The sequence below is a fragment of the Quercus lobata genome, chromosome 4 (genome assembly GCF_001633185.2).
Source record: "Quercus lobata isolate SW786 chromosome 4, ValleyOak3.0 Primary Assembly, whole genome shotgun sequence".
NCBI lineage: Eukaryota > Viridiplantae > Streptophyta > Magnoliopsida > Fagales > Fagaceae > Quercus > Quercus lobata.
In genome coordinates this window covers 17,747,868-17,771,366 of record NC_044907.1, presented here as the reverse complement: position 1 = coordinate 17,771,366, position 23,499 = coordinate 17,747,868, and the positions used below count along the sequence as shown (strand labels likewise).

At 36.9% G+C, this 23,499-nt stretch overlaps 1 protein-coding gene across 1 annotated transcript; it reads left to right on the top strand.

Moving 5' to 3' along the window:
* Positions 1-2,546: 2,546 nt before the first annotated feature.
* LOC115987430 (E3 ubiquitin-protein ligase KEG) lies at positions 2,547-23,121 on the top strand. The gene is made up of 16 exons (XM_031110970.1): positions 2,547-3,576; positions 6,380-6,742; positions 6,835-7,065; positions 7,304-7,426; positions 7,524-7,860; positions 7,958-8,115; positions 10,138-10,295; positions 12,148-12,269; positions 12,501-12,635; positions 17,002-17,126; positions 17,340-17,444; positions 17,541-17,774; positions 20,053-20,386; positions 20,497-20,685; positions 20,794-21,099; positions 21,452-23,121. Exons 1-16 carry the CDS (start codon positions 2,825-2,827, stop codon positions 22,688-22,690), a joined length of 4,911 nt encoding a protein of 1,636 aa, XP_030966830.1. The 5' UTR covers positions 2,547-2,824; the 3' UTR covers positions 22,691-23,121.
* Positions 23,122-23,499: the final 378 nt, after the last annotated feature.

The following is a 23,499-nucleotide window of genomic DNA, read 5'->3' as shown; positions in this document are numbered from 1 at the left end:
TTTGGATTCTAGGCCCTGGGTTGTGGACCTGAAGTTGGGCTCACTATGGTTTTGGACTCAGCCACGCCCTATGCCTAACTTTTTTATTTTTTAAATAAAAAAAAAATCTAATATTAATACCTGGCTTGGCAATTCTTTGGGTTTGATTACAAAAGAGCATTTTTGTCTATCCTCATCATTATTTCATTTCTATGTTGTTAGAGCATTAACATTAGGGTGTAAACCCCTAAATTGCTATTTTAAACCATCAAACCACCACACAAGCAATACCAAGATTGTTATTTATACAAAAAATTTGCAACCCAATTACATTAAGCTGTTACTTTTAAAAAATATTGGCCATAGTTTGTAAACTTAAATTTCTTCATTTTATTCCCTTCTGATTTTATACGCCTTGTCAGATACTTGTACTTATATTTGTTTGGAGCACAGAGAGAAGATAAAGCAAATCTTTCTCTACTTAAAGTATTTACTGCTTCTTGTGAAGCAATTATATGGGCGAAAATGGCCTACTACCACTATTTAGCAAAAAAATTAGCAATCTACCACTACTTTAGAAATATGTAGGGATCTACCACCTTTTTGAAACTCGAGTTTGTGAAACTTGAGTTTGTCGTGAAACTCGAGTTTGTCGTGAAACTCGAGTCTTAAAAACTCGAGTTCTTTGAAAAAATATGCTTTATGGAACTTGAGTACTATAAAAAATTCGATTTTGCTAAATTTGAGTACCCAAAAAGTGGTAGATCCTTTTATATTTTCGAAATAATGATAAATTGCAATATAATTTGCAAAAAGATGCAATTTAGTTATTTCCACCATATGGGCTCTTTTAACGTCTTTTTTTCTTCAGGTAGGATCTAGCTATAAAGCGCACATAGAAAATCCATTTGAAATATTTATAGGAGCATGATATGGAAGACAAAAGATGGTTTCTAACTTCAACAATGGCCCAAGAGAAAAGTTGCAACGTGGGCTTAGAACACTTGCAACACCTTTGGGCTTGGAGCACTTGTGTTTGGTAGATGAGTATAGCGTTGTTCTCTCTCCCACTCTCATAACATTGATTCAAACGTACCCATTTTGTTGTGAGTTGTAGATTAAGATGTGATTATTGATGAGTTTTGCGTAAATTCTTTATTGGCGGGCTTATTGTTTTTGTGTAAACTTCTACTATGACTTCTAGCAATAACTAACTATTAGTGTTGATGTGAGTAGTGAACTATTTTTTTTTATTTTTTAATTTTTAGAATAAAATTTTCAAATATCATTAATCAAAAGTGACTGAATCAGCCAGTATAATTTGGTGAATGTCTGGTGATACATCTTCCATTCAGACAGTTAAACTAAGTTTCTTAATAGCCCATCTTGCCAATGCATGAACGACATTATTCCCTTGATAATGTACATGAGTAAAACTAAAGAAATCAAAAGAGTGTAGTAAACTTTGGACATCATGAATGAGGTGACCATGCAACGCCAAGGTGAAAAAAAAAAACCCAATAATAATCATTATCAAAAACAATTTCAATGGATGATTTTATTATTATTATATTTGTTATAAGAAAAGGATACAAGTGCATCAAAATTAATAAAAACATCTACAAATTAATAAATCAAACAGAATGTATTCATTAGGCAAAAAACTTGTTTTAACAGTTAGAAACTACATTTTTACAAAGTACATCTTTCTAAATTATTTTTTCTACTTATATTTTTTTTTAACAACCCAATTGTGAAGCTAAAAATCAAACTGTACCAAACATGCACTGAATCCAATTAAAAAAAGAAGAGGGTTTGGATGAGTAAGAAACAACATTAGAGAATACTCTTTCCTTTTTGATTGTCTAGGATGACCTTAAACAAATAATAAAACATTCAATTCAATAGAATAATAATAATTTTGTTAAATTTGAAAGAGATTGCCAAAAATCTTATATAAAAGTTTAGTGATATATATGGTCTAATTTATACTCTATGATTATTTAGGATGACTCTAAACAACAATAATAGAACATTCAATCAAAAGAAGTTTCCAAGGCAACAACATTGTCTAATCTCCTTTTACAATATTACAAAAAAGTTGACAATCATCCAATCAAGAAGTTACTCGTAATTCATGTCAAAAAGAAACATGACTTTAGAATAGAATCTTTTTACACAACACCCCATTGAAGTTAGTCCATATGGACGGCTTAGATTGAAAAAAAGGCCCTCTTTCCTCTTGCCAAATATAGCCCATACACAACACCTAACCCCTTTAACACTTCCAAAACCGAAAACCCATTACAAAACACAAACTAAAAAGTGTTTTTTTTGTTTAAAAAAAAAAAAAAAAGAAGCACTTGAGCCTAAAGAAACGGGTTTGTGAGTTGTAAAACAATGTGGAAACCCATTACGAAGCCGAACTAAACTATAGCCCACTTTTTAGAAACCGAAAGAAAAGGCAAAGAAAGTAAGAAAGAAAACCCAACCAAAAAAAAAAAAACCCAAGACAACAAAAGTAGAAAAAACAAAAACAAATCACCTTACAATCTATCTACTGATCTCTACTCTTACTTCTTTTATTCTACAATCTACCCTCATTTCTCTCTCTAAAACCCTCTTCACTTTCTCTCTCTAGATTTATTTCTTTATCAGCTCAACTGATCCAACTCCCCTTTCATTTCTCTCCTTATTTCATTTATGGATCTACCACTTCTACCTCTCTCTTAAGATCTTCTAAGCTCAAATAATTTACACACACACACACACATATATATATACAAGCTCTCTCTCTCTCTCTCTCTCGTTTATTGTAGCTCCATTTTTTTTTCAATTGATAGAAATGAAGGTACCGTGCTGCTCGGTGTGCCAAACGCGGTACAACGAGGAGGAGAGAGTCCCGCTATTGCTCCAATGCGGACACGGCTTCTGCAAGGAGTGTCTGTCCAAGATGTTCCTGGCGTGTCCTGACACGACGCTCCCGTGTCCGCGGTGTCGACACGTGTCCGTCGTTGGAAACTCCGTTCAGGCACTAAAGAAGAACTTCGCCGTCTTGGCTCTCCTCAGCTCCTCCGGTCCGATTCCGTCTTCGGCGGCGAATTTGGACTGCGACTACACCGACGACGAGGACGAGGACGGCGACGGCGACGACGACGGCGATGACGTGGAGTACCACCGACGGTGTAGCCGGGGGTCGCTGGCGTCGAGCTCGTCGGCGGCGGCTGCTGGCGGCGGGTGTGGGCCGGTGATTGAGGTCGGGGTGCACCAGGACTTGAGATTGGTGCGGCGGATAGGAGAGAGTAGGCGGGCCGGGGTGGAAATGTGGGCGGCGGTGATTGGCAGCGGGGGAGGGCGGTGTCGGCACCGCGTGGCGGCGAAGAAGGTGGTGGTGCCGGAGGAGACGGATGTGGATTGGGTGCTGGGGCAGCTGGAGAACCTGCGGCGCGCCTCCATGTGGTGTAGAAATGTGTGCACTTTTCATGGGGCAATGAGGATGGAAAGGAGCTTGTGTCTTGTGATGGACAAGTGTTGCGGTTCGGTTCAGTCCGAGATGCAGCGGAACGAGGGAAGGCTTACATTGGAGCAAATCCTAAGGTTTTGTGTTTCTGTTTTTTTTGGTTGGTTGTTTTAAGTTTTTGTTAGAGAAAAAAAAAGGTTTTGTATAATTTGCTTAGTGGGGTTTTATGAAAAAAAATTTGGCTCAAAATGGTGAATTGGTGGATTGAATTCTTGTGGGTTAGTGAACAATTTGGATTTAGGGACTAAAAGATTGAATTTTGATGTTGGATTAGTCAGGCAAGTGATTGCACATTGGAAATTTCAGTGCATTTGCTTTTATGGGTACAGAAAATTGTGTAGTTATATTGCAATTAGTGTAATGTGTATACACGAGTTAATCCAGATGGGTGTGGTTGTGTTTGATATCGGGTTGGCTTCTTTTTTAATATATATATATATATATTTTTTTTTTTTGTTATCTATAAAAAAAAAAAGCTTGTAATTGCAAAAGTGAGTATGAACACCAAAAGGAAAAAGGATTTCTGTGTTTGCTGACAACATGATTCAGTGTGTGTTTGTTTGACTGTGTAAAACACTTATCTAGTGTTTGATTGGGATCTGTGACAAGTGTGGGTTACAAAGTTTTTCTTATAGATATTGCTAAATTATATGGTGTATGTTGGAGTATTTTATGAATATGTGTAATGTAAAGATACTGAGTCGAATGATGCATGCATCAATGTACAAAGTGTGAATTGTGATGTATCAAATAGAGAATTTGACCTCAACACTACAGCAAACTCTCTCTATTAGTCTTAGTTGCTGCTCAATGCAAATGCTGTGACCAATTAGGAAACAAGGTCCCAACCCACCAAATTTAGAAGACACCATTTTTGAAAAATAAAAAAAAAGCTCCCCTCTTTAAAAGCCTTTAAGAAAGTTTAACACTTCACTTCATATATCATCTGTTTCAGTCTTCCAATTTTGTCCAGTTTCTTCATCTGCCAAACCCACACCACCCCCGCCGCCCCCCCCCACAAAAAAAGCGTGATCTCCTACTTTTACACTAAAATGTGGGGATAGAAGTGTTCTAAGAATGTTGGTATTGTCACTAAGGCTTATTGTAGAATGTGAGGGTACTAAATTACTTTTCTAGTTTGGATGAGCATTGTTGGACAAATAAAAATGCCAGGGGACATTCAATAGGGCATGTCAGTGATATTAAAATTTTTTTTTCTAGTGTAACAAAAATCAACCTAAGCATGGAAATTAAACTGATTGAAATTGTAAACTTTCAGGATTCAAATTCTCTTTAAACCCTTTAAGTTTCATAGGATAGCTGCTTGAGAAGAATTGTAAGGCAGAAACTTTTTTTCTTTTCATTCCCTTTTTGGTGTAGAGTGAGGCTTGCCTTAATCTCATATTTGAGAGGGAAAGGAAAATGGAGGTTGAGACAGAGCAATGTTGTTAATATATGTCCCTGAATTCATTTTGCAAGTCCCAAATTTAATTGGTTGAAGCATTGGAAAAGTACATATTTTCATTAAAAAAAGTGGAGGTGTGGAGATAGAGAGCGATGTTGTGAATGTATATCCCTGAATTCATTTTGCAAGTCCCAACCTTATTGACTGCAGCATTGGAAAAGTTCATATTTTTACTGAGAAAAGTAAAAAGATCTTTTGGGAACCTTAGATTTCATTGGGTGCCTAAACAGTTTAGAAGCACTTTTCTAAGAAAACATACTTCAAATTTCTCCATTAGCAAGACTGATAGAGTTTATGGTCTGGCATAGCTGTCAAGAGATATACTACTTTCCTTCCTTGCATGCTAAATTTCTGATTGTGTTAATTTATAAAAAAAAAAAAAAAAAACTAATGGAATGCTTAAGATCTGTTCAAGTTCCATGTGTTTCACAAGGTGATGCTCATCATGTTCAAGTTTGTATTACCTTTTTGTTTATAGCTATCAGCTGGCTATAATACTTGATTATTGTCACCAGAGATAAAATTTGAATGTGCTTGTAAATAAAGCATATCAGACACCTGAATTTGATTATTCCTATGAATAAAAAAATTTTAAATTTCAGTTTTTCCCCCTTCTTTGCGAACATCAATCCAATACCATTTAAGACCAACTTTATGGTGTTAAGTAGGCTTTGGTTTGCAGTAGTACCTGTTATATGAATTTAATTTGGTGAAATTTGCAGATATTTTTACTGCCTAAATTAGCAAACAAGCAGCCAGAAATCAAACGGTTAGAATGTGTTAATGATTATTAGGAGTTTTAGTTCTAGAAAGATCTCCAATCCCGCAAATCACTAGATATTAATAGAAAAACTTCCAGTTAATGTGGGTTTCTTTTGTTAAAGATATTCATGGGACATCTTCTACTATAAAGTTCTTTTTTATGCAAAGTGGCAGCTTACTTCAATCCCATATTTGGGAGGGAAGTATTGTCATTTTTTGGAACTCATTGTGCAAATGCTGATGTCAGTCGCTAAATTTTAGACTACTAGAAATGGTATAGAAGACTTGAATATATATACTTTCATTGGCAATTGCAAGATATCTACTGGGTTTGTCACTAGCTGCCAAAAATAGTTTTTCAATGTATTTGGCATTTTTGCTATTTCTACAAAATTTAATTTATGAAATGATTATACTTAAACCATATGTTTATCCATTCCATTTTTACCAGTTGATATTTGATTGGGGTAACTATTTAAATAGTGTTCATGATATTATTAAAGACTTTACTTATCAAAAAAAAAAAAAATTATTAAAGACTTAATTGTGTTCCAGCTGTTTTGCCAGAACATTTTGATTCTTTAAGTTAAGATTGGTAATTATTATCTGTCTACATCTCTTATCGTGACATAGTGAGTGGTTGCCAACTGTAGATATGGGGCTGACATTGCACGAGGGGTGGCTGAACTACATGCGGCAGGCGTTGTTTGTATGAATCTAAAACCATCCAATCTTCTTTTGGATGCAAGTGGTCGTGCAGTGGTTTCTGACTATGGACTTGTTGGCATTCTGAAGAAACCTTCCTGTCGGAAAGCTCGATCAGAGGGTGATTCCTTAAAAATTCATTCATGTATGGAGTGCACAATGCTCAGCCCAAATTATGCAGCTCCAGAGGCATGGGAACCGGTAAAAAAGTCATTGAATCTGTTCTGGGATGATGCAATAGGTATATCTGCAGAGTCAGATGCGTGGAGTTTTGGTTGTACATTGGTAGAAATGTGCACTGGTTCCATCCCGTATGTGAAACAACATTTTCTTTACTTTAAATTTCTTCTTTTCTTCTCCTATGCATGATGTTTTTGCTTACAAGTTGCTATTCTTTCTGCAGGTGGGCTGGTTTAAGTGCAGAGGAAATCTATCGGGCTGTGGTCAAAGCTCGAAAACTGCCCCCACAGTATGCAAGTGTAGTAGGTGTTGGTATACCAGGAGAATTGTGGAAAATGATTGGTGAATGCCTGCAGTTCAAGGCATCAAAAAGACCAACTTTTAATGCAATGTTAGCGACTTTCCTCCGTCATTTGAAAGAGATACCACGCAGCCCCCCTGCAAGCCCTGATAAGTAAGGAATTTGAAATATTGATTGTGACATTTTCTTATCTCGTGTCTGTTTAATTGTTAGTGGATAATTGAACTTGATTGTGCCATTGGATAAGAACTGAGATAAAAGCTAATGCTTGGATATTGGTTTCCTGCAATGTGCATTTGGGCATGTGTTTGAGAGAGATTGATATGATTAGCCTGAATTTTATTTTGTGTTAATTGTCTTATGTTAATTTACATTTTGTAACTGAGTGCAGCGACTTTGCTAAAATCTCTGGACTTCCGGCAGAACCATCTCCTGTATCAGATCCAGAAGGTTCTCAAGATTACTCCAACCATTTGCATCAACTTATGTCTGCAGGTGATGTGAGTGGTGTTAGGTTAGTTCACTTTGGTGCCAACCTGCCTTAGCTAGCTCCTCTAGAATAACCTTAGCCTTTGTATGTTATTCTCTTTATGCCCTTTTTTCCTATGCAGAGACTTACTTATAAAGGCTGCGTCAGGAAAAATCAGCAGCTCAATCTATTCACTATTAGAAGCTCAAAATGCTGAGGGTCAAACTGCTCTCCACTTGGCTTGTAGACGTGGTAGTGCAGAACTTGTCGAGGCTATTTTAGAGTACAGAGAGGCAAATGTGGATGTTTTGGATAAAGATGGGGATCCTCCACTTGTTTTTGCCTTAGCAGCTGGATCGCCAGAATGTGTTCGTGCTCTCATTAAAAGAGGTGCTAATGTGAGATCTAGGTTGAGGGAAGGCTTTGGTCCATCTGTTGCTCATGTTTGTGCCTACCATGGTCAACCTGACTGCATGCGTGTAGGCCTTCAATTTATGGGATACATATTATTGTTATTCATTTTTGCTTCTTCCTGATCTTTAAGTTTCTACTGTTTCACATGTCAATTAATTACAGGAGTTACTTTTGGCTGGAGCCGATCCTAATGCAGTGGATGATGAAGGTGAATCTGTGCTGCACAGAGCTGTTGCCAAGAAATATTCTGACTGTGCTCTGGTCATATTGGAAAATGGAGGCTGTAGATCAATGGCTGTTTTGAATTCAAAAAATTTGACGTAAGTACAAATTATTATCTTTTCTTTTACTTCAAATGGTTGAAAAGGAAGATTAAAAAGTCAGCTTTCCTTTTCTTTTATATGTAGGGGAAAAAGGTATGGGAATGAAAACACAAATTATTTAAATTTTTTTGGAAATGGCAAATTAGCTGATATTTGATTTACTTTCAAAATCATGACCAACTTGTTCTGTATAATGGAATTATTGGATTTGCATATATATATATATATATATATATATATATATGGACAAATATATATATATATATATTTTTATAAGTATATATATGGACAGATATGAACTCATCATGATATTAATTCTCGTATAAAAGAGAATAAATAGCATCTTGTCATGCCTAAAGAAGAGATCAGATTAAAAGCCTTAAACGGGTTTCAGATCTATTATGTTTAATTAATATTTTCCATAGGTTTGCTTATATCTGTGTGTGCGTCTCATTTATTGGTTTTGATGTTTTTGTAGAGTGTTTTGTGTACTATGATCTATGAATAACCACACATTATTTTTTGTATTATGCTTTATTCTTTTTGCCATGGGTGGTCATATTTGATTCTAGGGGATTGTAGTTGCTAAGGGTATTTTGGTGCACGTTGCTGTTCTTTTCCCTGGTAATGACTCTGTTTAGCTTTATGTTGGAGGTGGCTTGTTACTTTGCTCAGACTAGATACACAGACAAAAAGACTAGGATGAAAAATGTTTGTGCATGCACATAACACAGCTGCATACATTTTCGCATACATTTGACTGATAATTTCCTTATTTCCTCTATTTCAAAGAAAGAATATTTAAGTCCTGTAGACATTAAATCCGTAGGAAATTATGTGGAAGCTTTACAGAATCACTGTGAAGCTGATAGAAAGCCCCAAGGTGGGGAGCTGCCATGTTAGGTTAGGAGAGAAAAGGGACCGGTTTTATAATGGGGGGAGCAGACTCAAAACCTTCAATAGCTGGCCTCAAGGGGGACAATTGGGTTATTTTAAACCTGGAGAATTGATAGGGAGAACTGCTATCTTTGAGAATATCCATTCTACTCATTATGGTTGCCATGGACTTTATGTCACCTGGGAGAATGATACTTTGACATAGTGGAAGTCATCCAGTTCCTTAGCTAACTTTTAAGTTTCATCATTCCATATTTTGGACGCAAGGGCCATTGGAAGATAAACCCCACAATAGTGGAGTTAGATTTCAGCTAATCCACATCTTACTAATGGGCAACTTCAATTTTACCTCTAGTTTTCTTCATCCTGTTGGTTAACTTTTGGATATTTAGCAGATATACTCCATTTGTTCTGTACACTTTGTAAAAATTCTATTCCTCCCAATTTTTTTGGTAATTAGATGCACATGTTCGGTCTTGAACCCACAACCTCACCCTCCACCATGCACTTACAAGGGAAAGATGTGCCATTTGAGCTAGAGTTCGGTAGCTTAAATTTTGGATTGGAATCACAAGCAAAATAATTTGTAGCCTTCTTGCTCTGTTTGCTGATAGCTGACTGCAGCAGCTGTTTTGGAAATCACATTCTGTGTCTCACTTGTAATTGAATCACTGAAATTAGATGGATTTACTATTTCAGTGCTCATTAGGAGGCCCTTACCCAAGTAAGCCGGTGCTGGTTTTTACTTGGTTTTAATAACCGGAGTTGTATAAAATTCATTTGTTCCCACTTTCTTTTAAACTGGAAGCTTCTGCTTGGGGAATCTTTGATTAGTTTATCTTGCCTCTTATGAATCAAACCAAGGCTGTATTTCCGTAGGTTGGATGTCAGATTATGTGCTTAGTAGCATTTGCTTTCAGTTTTAGCAATAATGTGGAATTCTTATCAGTAATTCTAGGAGGGTTTATTTAATTTAATTTAATTCTCTATTTTTCAATAAATTTTTTTTTTTTTTTTGTGTGGCCTCTTTGCCTTTTGATATATTTAATGCTGTTATGTTAATGCTGAGTATTTTTTTCCTAAAAGTTATGATTGTGCATTAATATGCTCCGAATGCTACAGACCATTGCATTTGTGTGTCGCAACATGGAATGTGACAGTCGTCAAAAGGTGGGTGGAAGTTGCAACCGTGGAAGAGATCGCTGATGCAATTGATATACCAAGCCCAGTTGGCACTGCACTCTGTATGGCAGCTGCTGTAAAGAAAGATCATGAATTTGGTAATGCTAGAATCTTAGAAATGCCTGCTTGATGTAGATATGAAAGCACTTTTTAAGTGATGAAATCAAGTACTTTTTAAGTGATTAAATAGCTTGAAAAAGAAAATAATAAGTTCTTGAAAGTAAAATGTGGGTATAAATGTAGTTTGTTTTATTTCTAAGAAATTTTATGTTTTATTTCTAAGAACTTTTATCAACCAGGATTAAAAAATGGCTTAGGGACGATTTGGAGCACAATTTGTGGCATTTAAATATGTGATTTTTCCCCCTCAAGAACATTTGAAGGTTAATTATGTTGAAATGCAGCCTGCAACATTTGTTGAGTGCTGATAATTTGACTACTGTATTTTTCTTGTAAAAGTCAGATATAATGTATATCCTAATTGTGTAAACATTATAGATTGTAAATTATTTATGGCACTAGAGCATTGGACTTTAGAAATGGATGGGCCAGGACCAAAAGAAGGAAGAGTAGAATGGTTCTTGTTTGAGCCCCCCCACCCGCCCACTCAACCAAAAAAACCTTTTCTCTCTCTCCCCAAAAAACTAAAGTACTACTACTATAATAGGGAGAAGAGAAGAGGGGCAAACAAAACAGGATTTTTTTGGAACGACCATGTTGGCCTGTAGCAATAATTAATGACAATAAATGAAGAAGTATAGACTAAACTTTGATGATTTCTTTGATTGAACTTCGAACTAGCACTTCTCTGTATCTCCATGCCCACACTTCTATTTTTATGATGGAACTCTGAACCAACACTTCTCAGTATCTCCAGCCTAGTTACTATTAATTACTTTATGTCTCTCCAACCTAAGACAATCAGGGGGGTGGCTGGTGGGAAGGGGGGATGGTATATTATATGTTGGGGGAACCAAGCAAAGTCACTATTGCAACAGAGACGCAACTCCTCACCTTACCTCTGATCATCAGTGCTGGGAAACTGAGAAAATCCAAGTGGACCTTATTTTATATTGGGTCTGGCAAAGTCCCCATGGCAACTGAGAAAATCCATGGGGGACTCGTCTTATGTTGGGGGCAAAGTCATCATGGCAACAGAGACAATCTGATCATCTGAGCAACCAATAAAATCCAAAGATGGAAGTGGCCATGTTATTTGTGTTGCAGTGAAATCCACCCAAAAGAATTATTGTGACTATTTTGGAAGCAAACATGGTTATGAAGTCGTTTTTCAACTCTATCATAGCTGTGGCCCATGTGAGATAATACTCATACAAAGGAGAGAACTAACCAATGGATAGTTTTATGTTAATTAATTTTACAAGGGATAAGAATAATTAAAAGTTTAAAAGGTGTAAGTCTAAATTGATGATTAAAAAAAATCTGGCTATCATTAAGCTTATATCTCCCTCTCCTACTGGATCTTTTGTTCATTATTAGAAGAGATTCTCAAGAAGTCATGCTATTTACCATTGATGTAAACCAGATTTAAAAAAAAAAAGGGTTTAGCTTTGCCTATTGCTTATCCGTGTAAACTTACCAATCAAAAAAAATTTAAGCACTTCGAAGCCAATCATAGTCTTATCAAAGCTTAGATGGCTTGCATATATTAATACAAATTTTTCCTGTGAATTTCTTGATATATCAGCATTTCTCAATGGGATCATATTAGAGAACAATGACCTAAAAATTTGTTTATCTGCTTGCATGTTTGCTCTCCTATCCTCCCCCCCCCCCCCCCCCCCCCCCCCCCTTGCCCTTTTTTCCCGGAGTATTAATTGGAAATTGATTTCACTGAACTATTTCTTTTCCTTGTTATTGATTTCTTAAACTTTTAGTATTTGACTTCATATTATTGTTTCTTCTAATTGCTCATTTTGCTGCTTTTAGAGGGAAGAGAACTGGTGCAAATATTGCTTGCTGCTGGAGCAGATCCAACAGCCCAAGATGCTCAACATGGACGGACAGCTTTGCATACAGCTGCAATGGCTAATGACGTTGAGTTGGTCAAGGTAAGCAAAGTAGCTCCCCTAATACTTTATACAGGTAGCTAACCATTTTTATTTATTTTTACATTGTTGGTAAGTCATATAGCCAACCCCAAGGTTTTGGGACTAAGGCTTTGTTGTTATTGTTGGTAAGTCATATGGTTTTTGTGCAATTGTGCGTATGAACCTTGGAAGTTCTTGTTTGTTTTTTCTAACGTTTAACTAACCTACTTTTGTTTTTGAAATGTTGAATAGATCATTCTTGAGGCTGGAGTTGATGTGAACATCCGAAATGTGCACAATACAATTCCTCTTCATGTAGCATTGGCCAGAGGGGCAAAGTCATGTGTTGGATTGCTGTTATCTGCAGGGGCAAACTGTAATTTGCAGGTCTTTCTTCAAACTTATGAAGTTTTATTGGTACATTGTGGATGTCTAACTCAAAATCATATCTGAGTCAATATTTTGCTTCAAGAGATTTGGTATCTATCAGACTATCACTGCAACATACTAGACTAATCTTTATATTGTTTTGCTTGCATCAATCAAGACGATGCTCTCCCATCCAGCTCTGATTTCGTTGTACTTGAGGTTTTTATTAGTGATCCGAAATTGGTCTAATTAATGAACTTTACTTTAGTGAGCTACTTTCATTCCTAAGAGGTGCCAGCCTTTTCATGAAAAACTAACATGACTTGCTCAGAAATTCAGAGATACAGTTCTTTACTTTTTTGTTGATAAATAACAGAATTGTATTAGATAAGAAACCGGGTACACCACGGGTGTACATGAAAAACAGTACATGAAAAACGTAAATTACAAAGATCAAGCATTTCTAAAAAATTAAAACAAGGAAAAAGATTAAAGGAAGAACTCCACTCCAGCAAGGTGTAAAGAAGGAGAGATCTAAGATCTGAAATAGACCATTCCTTCCCTTCAATTTAGAGACACGGTTCTTACTTAAAAGAGTATGGCTGCTGGTTTGGAATAGTCATTCTTGTGAGAATGGAAATCAGAAAGTTTGGCCAGGACATGGGAGATTATAGTTGGAACTTTCCTCAAATTACAGTTACCAGAATTCGCTACCATCCTAACTACTTCTGATTAGGTGACAGTTCTAATCCTGATGGTTTGTCTGATTTGTTTCATATTGCACAAAACGAAATGCAGCCAATGGCATGTTATATGTGGGTCTTTTTCTTTAAAAAAATAAAATATACTTATCTTATTTTGTGGGATGGAGGGTGGTGTTCTTTAGTGGTAACCATTTTGTAAGAGCCATTCTTGAGTAGAACTAGGTGTTGGTGTCTTGGTAAGTGTTCCCATTGATCTTTTATAGGATGAAATATTAGAGGTTGAGGTCAAGGTTCTTTGGGGTTTTGTGATCAGTAATAAGAACTTTAATGTGTAGTCTAACTATAAGTGAGGAGTATATTTAGAAGGGAATTCAAGAAGAAAGATTCAAAGAGAGCAGTTGAATGTCTGAGATAGCCCTCAACGACTATATATGGAGAGTTGGTTACAAGAAATAGAGAATATTCTTGACAATGAGAGCTACTGGGGGTATCTCATCACTAGGATATTCTAAATTCTTCTGGAAGAGTACAATTCAATGGTATTACTTAGACAATACTAGCTCTCTAACACTCCCCACTAAAGATAGTTATATATATATATATATATCATATTATCCCAATTTTGAACGTATAGACTCTAATCGACTACTACATAATGTCTTTGTAAAGCTATTGGAAAGTTGATCTTCATACTTTGCAATTGGTATAGTGATTTCTCTACTGAGTTACATATCTCGTACAAAATGAAAGTCTACTTCAAGATGCTTGGTCCTTTCATGGAGCAAAGGTTGGATGTAATGGTATAGTGGTGTACATCAGAATGACTCTTAGGATCATATTCCTTTATTACCTGAAAACATACTGTTGGATTTAAATGGGTATATACTATTAAATTCCATCTTGATGGGTCTGTTGATAGACTCAGAGTTAGATTAGTTGCCAAGGGTTGTACTCAGACTTATGGTATTGATTATGATGAGACATTCTCTCCCATGACCAAGACCTGTTCTATATAAGTCTTGATATTCCTTGCCACCAATCTTGACTGGCCTCTACATCAATTGGATGCCAAATTTGTATTTCTTCGTGGTGATCTCCTTGAGGAATAATGTATGGAGCAACCACTTGGGTTTGTTTCACTGGGGGGGTATCGAGGTAAGGTTTGCAAGCTAAAGAAAGCATTATATGGAAAGCAGTTACCAAGAGCTTGGTTTGGTGAGTTTTCTGAGGTTGTCTTGGGTTTTGGTCTCTATTGCTGTCAAACAGTTCATTCAGTTTCCACTTGCACACTGATGCTGGATACATCCTACTTGTTTTTTTGGATGATATAGTGATTATCAGAAACAACTCTGAAGGCATTGTCAAATTGAAACAACACTTCCAAACTAAAGATCTCGGCAAATTTAGTACTTTTGGGAATTGGAGTGGTAAGATCCAAGCAAGGTATCAATTTCTTAGAGAAAGTATGTACTTGATATCCTTGAGGACACTAGAATGTTGGGCTCTCTCCCTGTTGACACTTCTCTGGATCCAAATTACAAACTCTAGTGAAATGAAGGAGACCTGTTTTTAGATTCTATTTGATACTGTTGACTGGTGGGAAAGCTCGTTTACCTCACCATTTTGAATTTTCTTTTATATTCTCTTCACTAGCATGGTATCATAGCAGGATTGAACACTTTGGTTCATCCTTTTCTAATCTCTCAAGTCCTTCTCTTCATATTTTTTTTTGGTTCAACATTACCATGTTATTGAAGACTATAGAGAAGAGAATTCAAGTAGGATGATTCAAAAGAGGAGCTGAAAATCTGATATAGCCCCTCAGCCGCTATATTATATATATATATGGGAGAGTTGGTTACAAGGAATAGAGTATATTCTTGACAATCGGGGATGCCTCACCAATGACACCTCAACACTAGGATATTCTAAACTCTTCTAGAAAGAGTATAATCCGATGGTACTACTCATACAATCTTAGCACTCTAACAGCTCAGAAAGGGGAAGAAATTCAGATAAATCAAATTATTTAGTTGTAATTGTGATCATGTCAATTCACAAGAGAACTTTCTTAAAGACTCAAAAGTATTAGGAAGTTGAGAGAAGAAAGTTTGAAATAATCTTGATGTGTAATAACTAGGCAGAAAATATATCACAGGGCATATTTTAATATTGTAAGACTCTTTATAAGTGGTTGCATTATATGTACTAACATGTGGTTATTCAAATGCAATAGGAAAACATAAATTCTGCAACTTTCTTAGTGAATTCAGCAGATTTAGGAAATGATTCCTTTGTATCTCTCAATTCCACCCTACCGGTTTCTTTTTATGTTCTTTTTTGTGCAGTTATTATTATTAGTTTTTAGAAGTTCCAACAATCATGGTAGCTCCTTTGTTTGGAATATTGCTCCCCTGATATCTAATGTGGGTAATATGGAGGTAGAGGTTCACCAATGGAGTCCTCCATTGGGATTTTCAGTTTTGTAGGGAGGGGCATAATCGTGAATTGGAAGCTTTCAGAAGCTTCATCAATTCCATTTATTGCACTCCTGTAAGGGGGAACGGGGAAGATAAGAGATGTTGGCTGCCTTGTAAGAGTAAGGGGTTCACGGTCAGTGCTTATTACCATCTTCTAGTTGGCCATAGTGAGCAGTTTTTCCCTTGGAAAAGCATTTGGAAGCAAAAGATTCCCTCTAGAGTGGCTTTCTTTATATGGACCGCAGCCTTGGGGAAATGCCTGACAATTGATAACTTAAGGAAAAGAAAGGTTTGCATTGTGGATTGGTGTTATATGTGCAAGTGTAATAGTGAAACTATTGACCATCTTTTCCTTCATTGCCCGGTTGCTTTGGAGTTGTGGGATATGGTTTTTGGGTTATTTGGAGTTTGCTGGGTTATGCCATTTTCTGTTGTTGGGCTTTTGGCTTGCTGGCAAGGTCGTTTTGGCCGCCATCGTAATGGAGATATTTGGATGGTTGTTCCTCACTGTTTGATGTGGTGTATTTGGAAGGAGAGAAATAGTAGGTGTTTTGAAGACAAGGAGCGTTCCATGCCCGATCTCAAGCTTCTTTTCTTTAGAACCTTACTTGATTGGTTCTCTGTGTGGAGAAACCATCAGTTTTCTTCTATTTTGGATTTTCTTGATTTTTGTAATATTCGTTTTTGATTTGTTCTCCCCTGTATATCCCCGGTGTACTTGGGTGTCTTTCTCTTTTTGATATCACTGAATTTTTATTACTTATCAAAAAAAAAAAAAATATGGAGGTAGAGGAACAATTGCACTTTCAATGGTGTAGAGCTCTCCGTCATTGGGCAGAAATCTTTGCTCTTGAGATTTTTGTTTGAGTGTCTCTTATCCTTGGCACTAGCAATATGCATTCACCTGTAGAGTTATAGCTGCTCTTTCTTTTAGATTGTAATTCTTTAAGAGAGTTTTATGTATGCATCCTGTGTACATGTTTATAAAGCCTTTTCTCTCTTCAATAAGGTATGATACTTATTATGAAAAATAAAAAAGCTTCAACGGTCATCTTCATAATTGGGACATATTTATTCTTACTCACTGTAGGTTACTATGAAATGCATCATGATTTCATCCCATCCTTTTGCTGGTGCTTCGAAGTGAAATTTTCGTTTGTGGTCCACTAATGTAGAGTTTCTTTGCTCATCATTTATCAGGATGATGAAGGTGACAATGCATTCCACATAGCAGCAGATGCAGCGAGAATGATACGTGAAAATCTTGAATGGCTCATTGATATGCTCAGAAATCCAAATGCTGCTGTTGAAGTTAGAAACCACAGGCAAGTAGCTGTTTACTTCACGTGGATTTGCTTCTTCACGGGGATTTACTTACATTCTCAAAGCTTTCTTATCTTTCAAAGTTATGTACTTATTTAGCCTTAAAACTTACGGTTCTATGGTTTTTTAATGCTTATTGGGAGCTTTACGATGTGATAGTACACAGAGTTGAACTCTACAACATTACTGAGATTTGTGCGTATGTTTGGTGACAGTGGTAAGACACTAAGAGACTTTTTGGAGGCTCTTCCCCGTGAATGGATTTCTGAAGATCTGATGGAGCCACTCATAAATAGGGGACTTCATCTGTCTCGTACAATGTGAGAAGAAATTCAAGCATATAGTTCTGTTTTGAAATTGTTGCAACTCAAACTGGTTTCTGCTACTAAGATAATTTTATTTTCTAATGTCTTTAGATTTGAAGTGGGAGACTGGGTTAAATTTAGAAGAAGCATCACAACTCCAACATATGGGTGGCAAGGTGCAAAGCACAAAAGTGTGGGCTTTGTGCAAAATGTCCCAGACAAAGACAATCTCATTGTTTCCTTTTGCTCTGGAGAGGCTCGTGTTTTAGCAAATGAAGTTATAAAAGTGATTCCATTAGACAGGGGACAACACGTCATGCTGAAACCAGATGTCAAAGAACCCAGGTTTGATCTTGCACAATTGCTAATTTATAGCTTTTGAGTTACTTAGTAAATGGTTTAGGTTGATATTGTATTTTCCTCATGCTTGGGCTGGAAATTATTTGTTTAGTAACAATATCTAATTTCTTAGATTAGGCTATTCTATCATCAGAATGTCAAATCATTTTGCTTCCTTAACAGTTTGAATTTACCATGTGCGCAACATGTAATCAGAATGGAAAAATGATACTTGTAGGGTCAAAATTCAAGAGCTTATCATCAGATGATATTCATCTGTGGAGCCTAGATTAATAGTTTTCTCTTTAAGTCTAATGCACCATTAATTGCAAGTTAAACTTTTCACCTATCAAATATAAATTTCAAGTTGCTATGCTGCAATTTAGAAGATTGTGCCACATTGCTTAATGTGATGCATTTGGAGGGAGAGAAATGCTTGATGTTTTGAGGGTTGTAATTGGTCTATTGTTGAGCTTAAATCCTTTTTCTTTTTTTTGTTTGCTGGAATGGGGTTAGAACTGTTTCAGCTTTCTCTTGTTATTCTTTCTTTGATTTGTTAGAGCTATGCTCTTGGAAATGTTTATGTTGGTTTTTCTTTGTATACCCCCGTATACTTGGAAGTTTTTGCTGTTTTAATAAAGATTGTAGGGAGCTTTGTATTACCCCCTAAGGGATCCCCAACACACACACAAACTCTCTCTCTCTCTCTATATATATACAAAACTGACTAACAGTGAAAAGAACACTGCTGGCTCTAAAATAAAAATAGAAACAATTTCCTTCTGAGTTAGGTCTCTGAATTTGATGACTAAGACTTGAATATGTGTGTGTGTTATTTATCAGCCACCTTTGTGGAAGTTCCCTGGTAAGTTGAAAGCAATTGTTTTCAGATAATGAGCTCCGGTGACTTGAGAAGTTCACTTTGGCTGTGAATTCTTTGTGTTTCAGTTATTTGACAAGTTGATTGCTTGAAGATAAACAAAATTCATTACATTTACTGATTGAATTAACAACATATAATAAAGCAAAAGGTGCTGGCTCAAATGGAACTTTCTCCTCTTACAGATATTGAAGCAAGGTGAGGATGTGGGTTCAAATTCATTTGGTGCATGTGTTTAACTTAACAAAAAAAAAAATATGACAGCATGTTATAGACGCTTTTAATTTCCTAAAACTAGTAGACCAAAGCTTGTAATAGGATTGAGAGAGAGATGACTGAAAAAGAAAATAATCAAGGATTTAAGAACCCTGTGAGGGATTAGGCAGACTAGAAAAGATGAGATGGTTAGTTTAAAGAAGCAAAATTTGAGATGCACTGAGAAGAAACTAAGATGACTAATCTATATGATTCAACTTTCCTTTAATATCCCACAACCCCACCCCACCCCCCCCAAAAAAAAAAAAAAAAAAAAAAAAAGGATGCCAACACACACACATACTCTCTCTCTCTCTCTCTATATATATATATATAACTTACTACCAATGAAATATTAAAAATAGAACAATCTCCTTCTGAGTTAGCTCTCTGAATTTGATAACTAAGACTCAAAAGATATTATAGTGATATGATAGTATAATAAAAAATATTAATTTCTTGGCATCTAGCTCACCTACTATGTCTCTGCCCTTTTAGCAATTGTCTTTTTCTCCCTCTAGAAAATAACTACCAACAGGTATTACTTCCTCTTTTGCTCTCTCTTTCTCCCTTCATATGTAACTAATGTTAATTATTAATGAAGTTTGTCACTTTTTGATTTTGTATAGACATTGTATTTGCACCACAGGCTAGTGTCTCTTTGTTGTCTTGAGTGTGTGTATGTACATATATACATTAATAGATATGTGCTCCTCAATACAACTTTTGTGTCTTGAATTTTAGGATCATTTACTTATCAAAAAAAAAAAAAATTAGGATCATGCTTCCACAACAAAGATACCCACTTCTACTTCCTGTGTACATGCATTGTGCCCCTTTATTCCCTTTAATGAATTATTTACTAAAAAAAAAATTGATTTTCTAATATTATTGAAACCTTTGGTTTATTGTTTCAAAGATGTCATCACTGAATTTCAGTATCAATCTTAATAACATGATATAAATCATGGAGATTTTTCTTAGGGCTTTGTCTCATCAACTTCAAGTCACTATCCATTATAATCCTTTGTGTTATGCATCCTTTGAAGCATAATCATTTAATATGATTGATGTTCCTCTATCATTCTCTGTATGGATTTTTAATTAACAACACATAATAATAACTGATGCTGATTTTGTCATTATCAGGTTTGGTTGGCGTGGGCAGTCACGTGACAGTATTGGAACTGTACTATGTGTAGATGATGATGGGATCCTGCGTGTTGGGTTTCCTGGAGCATCAAGAGGATGGAAAGCTGATCCTGCAGAAATGGAAAGAGTTGAAGAATTCAAGGTTGGGGATTGGGTTCGCATCCGCCCCACTCTTACAACGGCAAAGCATGGTTTAGGATCTGTAACACCAGGGAGCATTGGTATTGTTTATTGTATCAGACCAGATAGTAGTTTGTTGTTGGAATTGTGCTATCTTCCAAATCCATGGCATTGTGAACCAGAGGAGGTTGAGCCTGTCTCCCCTTTCAGGGTTAGTGAGATAGATTGGTTTTTCTGTTGCATAGAAACAGTCTGTAATTCTTTTCCCCATAATGAGATTTATTTTTTATTTTCAACACTTAATTCATTATGATTTTACAGATTGGTGACTGGGTATGTGTCAAGCGATCTGTTGCAGAACCTAGATATGCTTGGGGGGGTGAGACACATCACAGTGTTGGAAGAATAAGCGAGATAGAGAATGATGGTCTCTTAATAATTGAAATACCAGATCGACCAATACCATGGCAGGCTGATCCTTCTGACATGGAAAAAGTGGAAGCTTTTAAGGTAATATCTGACTGCTCATTCTTATTATATGTATGATCTTAAATATCCATGGTAGATGTTAGTTGATTTCCTACCCAATGTAAGTCTTAATATTGATTCCAAGAGCAGGTTGGGGATTGGGTTAGAGTAAAAGCTTCAGTACCATCTCCAAAATATGGGTGGGAGGACATTACAAGGAACAGCATTGGGATAATTCATAGCTTGGAGGAGGATGGTGATATGGGAGTTGCCTTCTGCTTCAGAAGCAAGCCTTTTTCTTGCTCTGTGACAGATGTGGAGAAGGTGCCTCCTTTTGAAGTAGGACTAGAGATTCACATGATGCCATCTGTTACTCAGCCACGACTTGGATGGTCAAATGAAACTGCTGCTACCGTTGGGAAAATTGCGAGAATTGACATGGATGGGGCTTTGAATGTAAGCATTCTTATTTCATACCTTTGCACTTGATGTCTTGACTGAGTGATTCATATCCAATACCGTTCTCTGTTCATAACTCCTTGCTGATCATCCACACCAATCAATTTTCAGTATGCTGGCAATATCCTGAAAAAATAAGCAATTCATGATGGTGTTTTTCATTATCATAAGCTTTATTTCTTATAAGCTGTAGTGGAACCATTCATCACTTTCACCTAATGCACAGTGATTGGTGACTTAATGTAGAAGCACGTCTTGTTTGTATGCATGCAATAATAATGTTAATAAGGAACTCTTTCTTCAAATAAATTGCTATGGATCATAAATAGTTTTGGTAATTTTTATGTAGGTGAGAGTGACTGGCCGACAAAGCTTGTGGAGAGTTTCTCCTGGAGATGCAGAACGACTTTCTGGATTTGAAGTTGGTGATTGGGTACGTTCAAAACCAAGCCTGGGAACTAGACCAAGTTATGACTGGAACAGTATTGGTAAAGAAAGTGTAGCTATTGTGCATAGTGTACAAGAGACTGGTTATCTAGAGTTGGCTTGCTGCTTCCGTAAAGGGAAGTGGATTACTCATTACACTGATGTTGAGAAGGTTCCATGCTTTAAAGTTGGGCAGTATGTTCGGTTCCGGTCTGGATTGGTTGACCCAAGGTGGGGCTGGAGAGGGGCTCAGCCTAATTCTCGAGGAATTATAACTAGTGTCCATGCTGATGGTGAAGTGAGGGTCGCTTTCTTTGGTTTGTCAGGGTTGTGGAAAGGAGATCCTGCGGATCTTGAGATAGAGCAAATGTTTGAAGTGGGAGAATGGGTGAGATTGATAGATAATGCAAGTAATTGGAAATCCATTGGGCCAGGTAGCGTTGGTGTTGTGCAAGGTATTGCGTATGAAGGAGATGAATGGAATGGAACCACTTATGTTGGGTTTTGTGGGGAGCAAGAAAGGTGGGTTGGGCCTACTTCCCATCTTCAAAGAGTGGAAAGGCTCATGGTTGGCCAAAAGGTAAGTGTCAAACTCTCTGTGAAGCAGCCAAGATTTGGGTGGTCAGGCCACAGCCATGCAAGTGTTGGAACTATATCTGCAATTGATGCTGATGGAAAGCTGAGAATATATACTCCAGCTGGGTCAAAAGCTTGGATGCTGGATCCATCAGAAGTCAACCTAGTAGAAGAAGAGGAGCTTCGCATTGGAGACTGGGTTAGGGTTAAGGCGTCAGTTTCAACCCCAATCCACCAATGGGGAGAGGTGAGACATTCAAGCCTTGGGGTGGTGCACCGTATGGAAGATGGAGAGCTATGGGTGGCATTTTGCTTCCTGGACAGGCTGTGGCTTTGCAAGGCTTTGGAGATGGAACGGGTTAGGCCATTTAAAGTAGGGGACAAGGTGAGGATTAGAGAAGGGCTGGTGACCCCACGTTGGGGATGGGGAATGGAGACACATGCGAGTAAGGGACAAGTAGTGGGGGTAGACGCAAATGGGAAGTTAAGGATCAAGTTCCGATGGAGAGAAGGGAGGCCATGGATTGGAGATCCTGCTGATATTGCTCTTGATGAGAGCTTGGTTGGCATAATGGGCAATTCATGACAACCCTCCAACCTATGTTCCTTCCAGTTGTGTCCTAAGCCCTATTGGTTTTTGGCCTCTCAACTCATTTAGAGAAGTGGAAGGCTGGAAGCCATTGCTATTCCGCCGTGCAACCAGAGACCTACATTGGATCCATACCTTTGTTGCAATGGGCGCTATGATGGCCGGATTTACGTATTGTTAATAAACAAAAGAGTACAAGGGATGGACAGTGGACAAAAGAAGGGGGAGAAATTGGGTTGCCTTACTGTTAATTATAGGGAATACAAGGGCAGCCAAGAGAAAAGGTGCATTAGGCTATTTGTATTTCATAGATGTTTGTAGTTGACAAGCTTTGAGGTATATATATGATTATTTATATCATTGTACAAATTGAACCCTTTGATCTTGTGAGTTATTACATTTTTGTCTCTCCGCAACCTTCCACTCTCTTTCTTTGGGCCTTACAGATCAGATGTTCTTTATTTTCCTTAAGCAAAACCGACCAAGTCATATTGAGACACATTTTAACTTAAAAGCCATTAGGGAAACGTGGTGTTCAATATTCAGTGCGTTCATAAACGACCCACCAAATGCAAGTGCCTTGTATTTCAACAAGCCCTAGACAAAGCCCACTTTAATGGATTCTTGAATTAATTCATGGAAACCCTTTAATCGGGGAGGATTGTCTTCCACTTCCATAGGACCATTATGAAAAAGGTTATGGTTGATGTGACACAATATGAAGTGTGACACTATATGAAGTATGACACTAGATTATATTTGGCTGCTTCTATATTTGTGTTTTGAAAAACAAAAGAGAAGTAATT

Bases quoted from the DNA above. Each gene is read 5' to 3' on its own strand.
- LOC115987430 (XM_031110970.1), top strand. From the start codon at position 2,825: ATGAAGGTACCGTGCTGCTCGGTGTGCCAAACGCGGTACAACGAGGAG. The intron at 6,743-6,834 runs GTATGTGAAACA...TTCTTTCTGCAG, and splicing joins ATGTGCACTGGTTCCATCCC to GTGGGCTGGTTTAAGTGCAG. The intron at 17,127-17,339 runs GCAAGTAGCTGT...GTTTGGTGACAG, and splicing joins GTTGAAGTTAGAAACCACAG to TGGTAAGACACTAAGAGACT.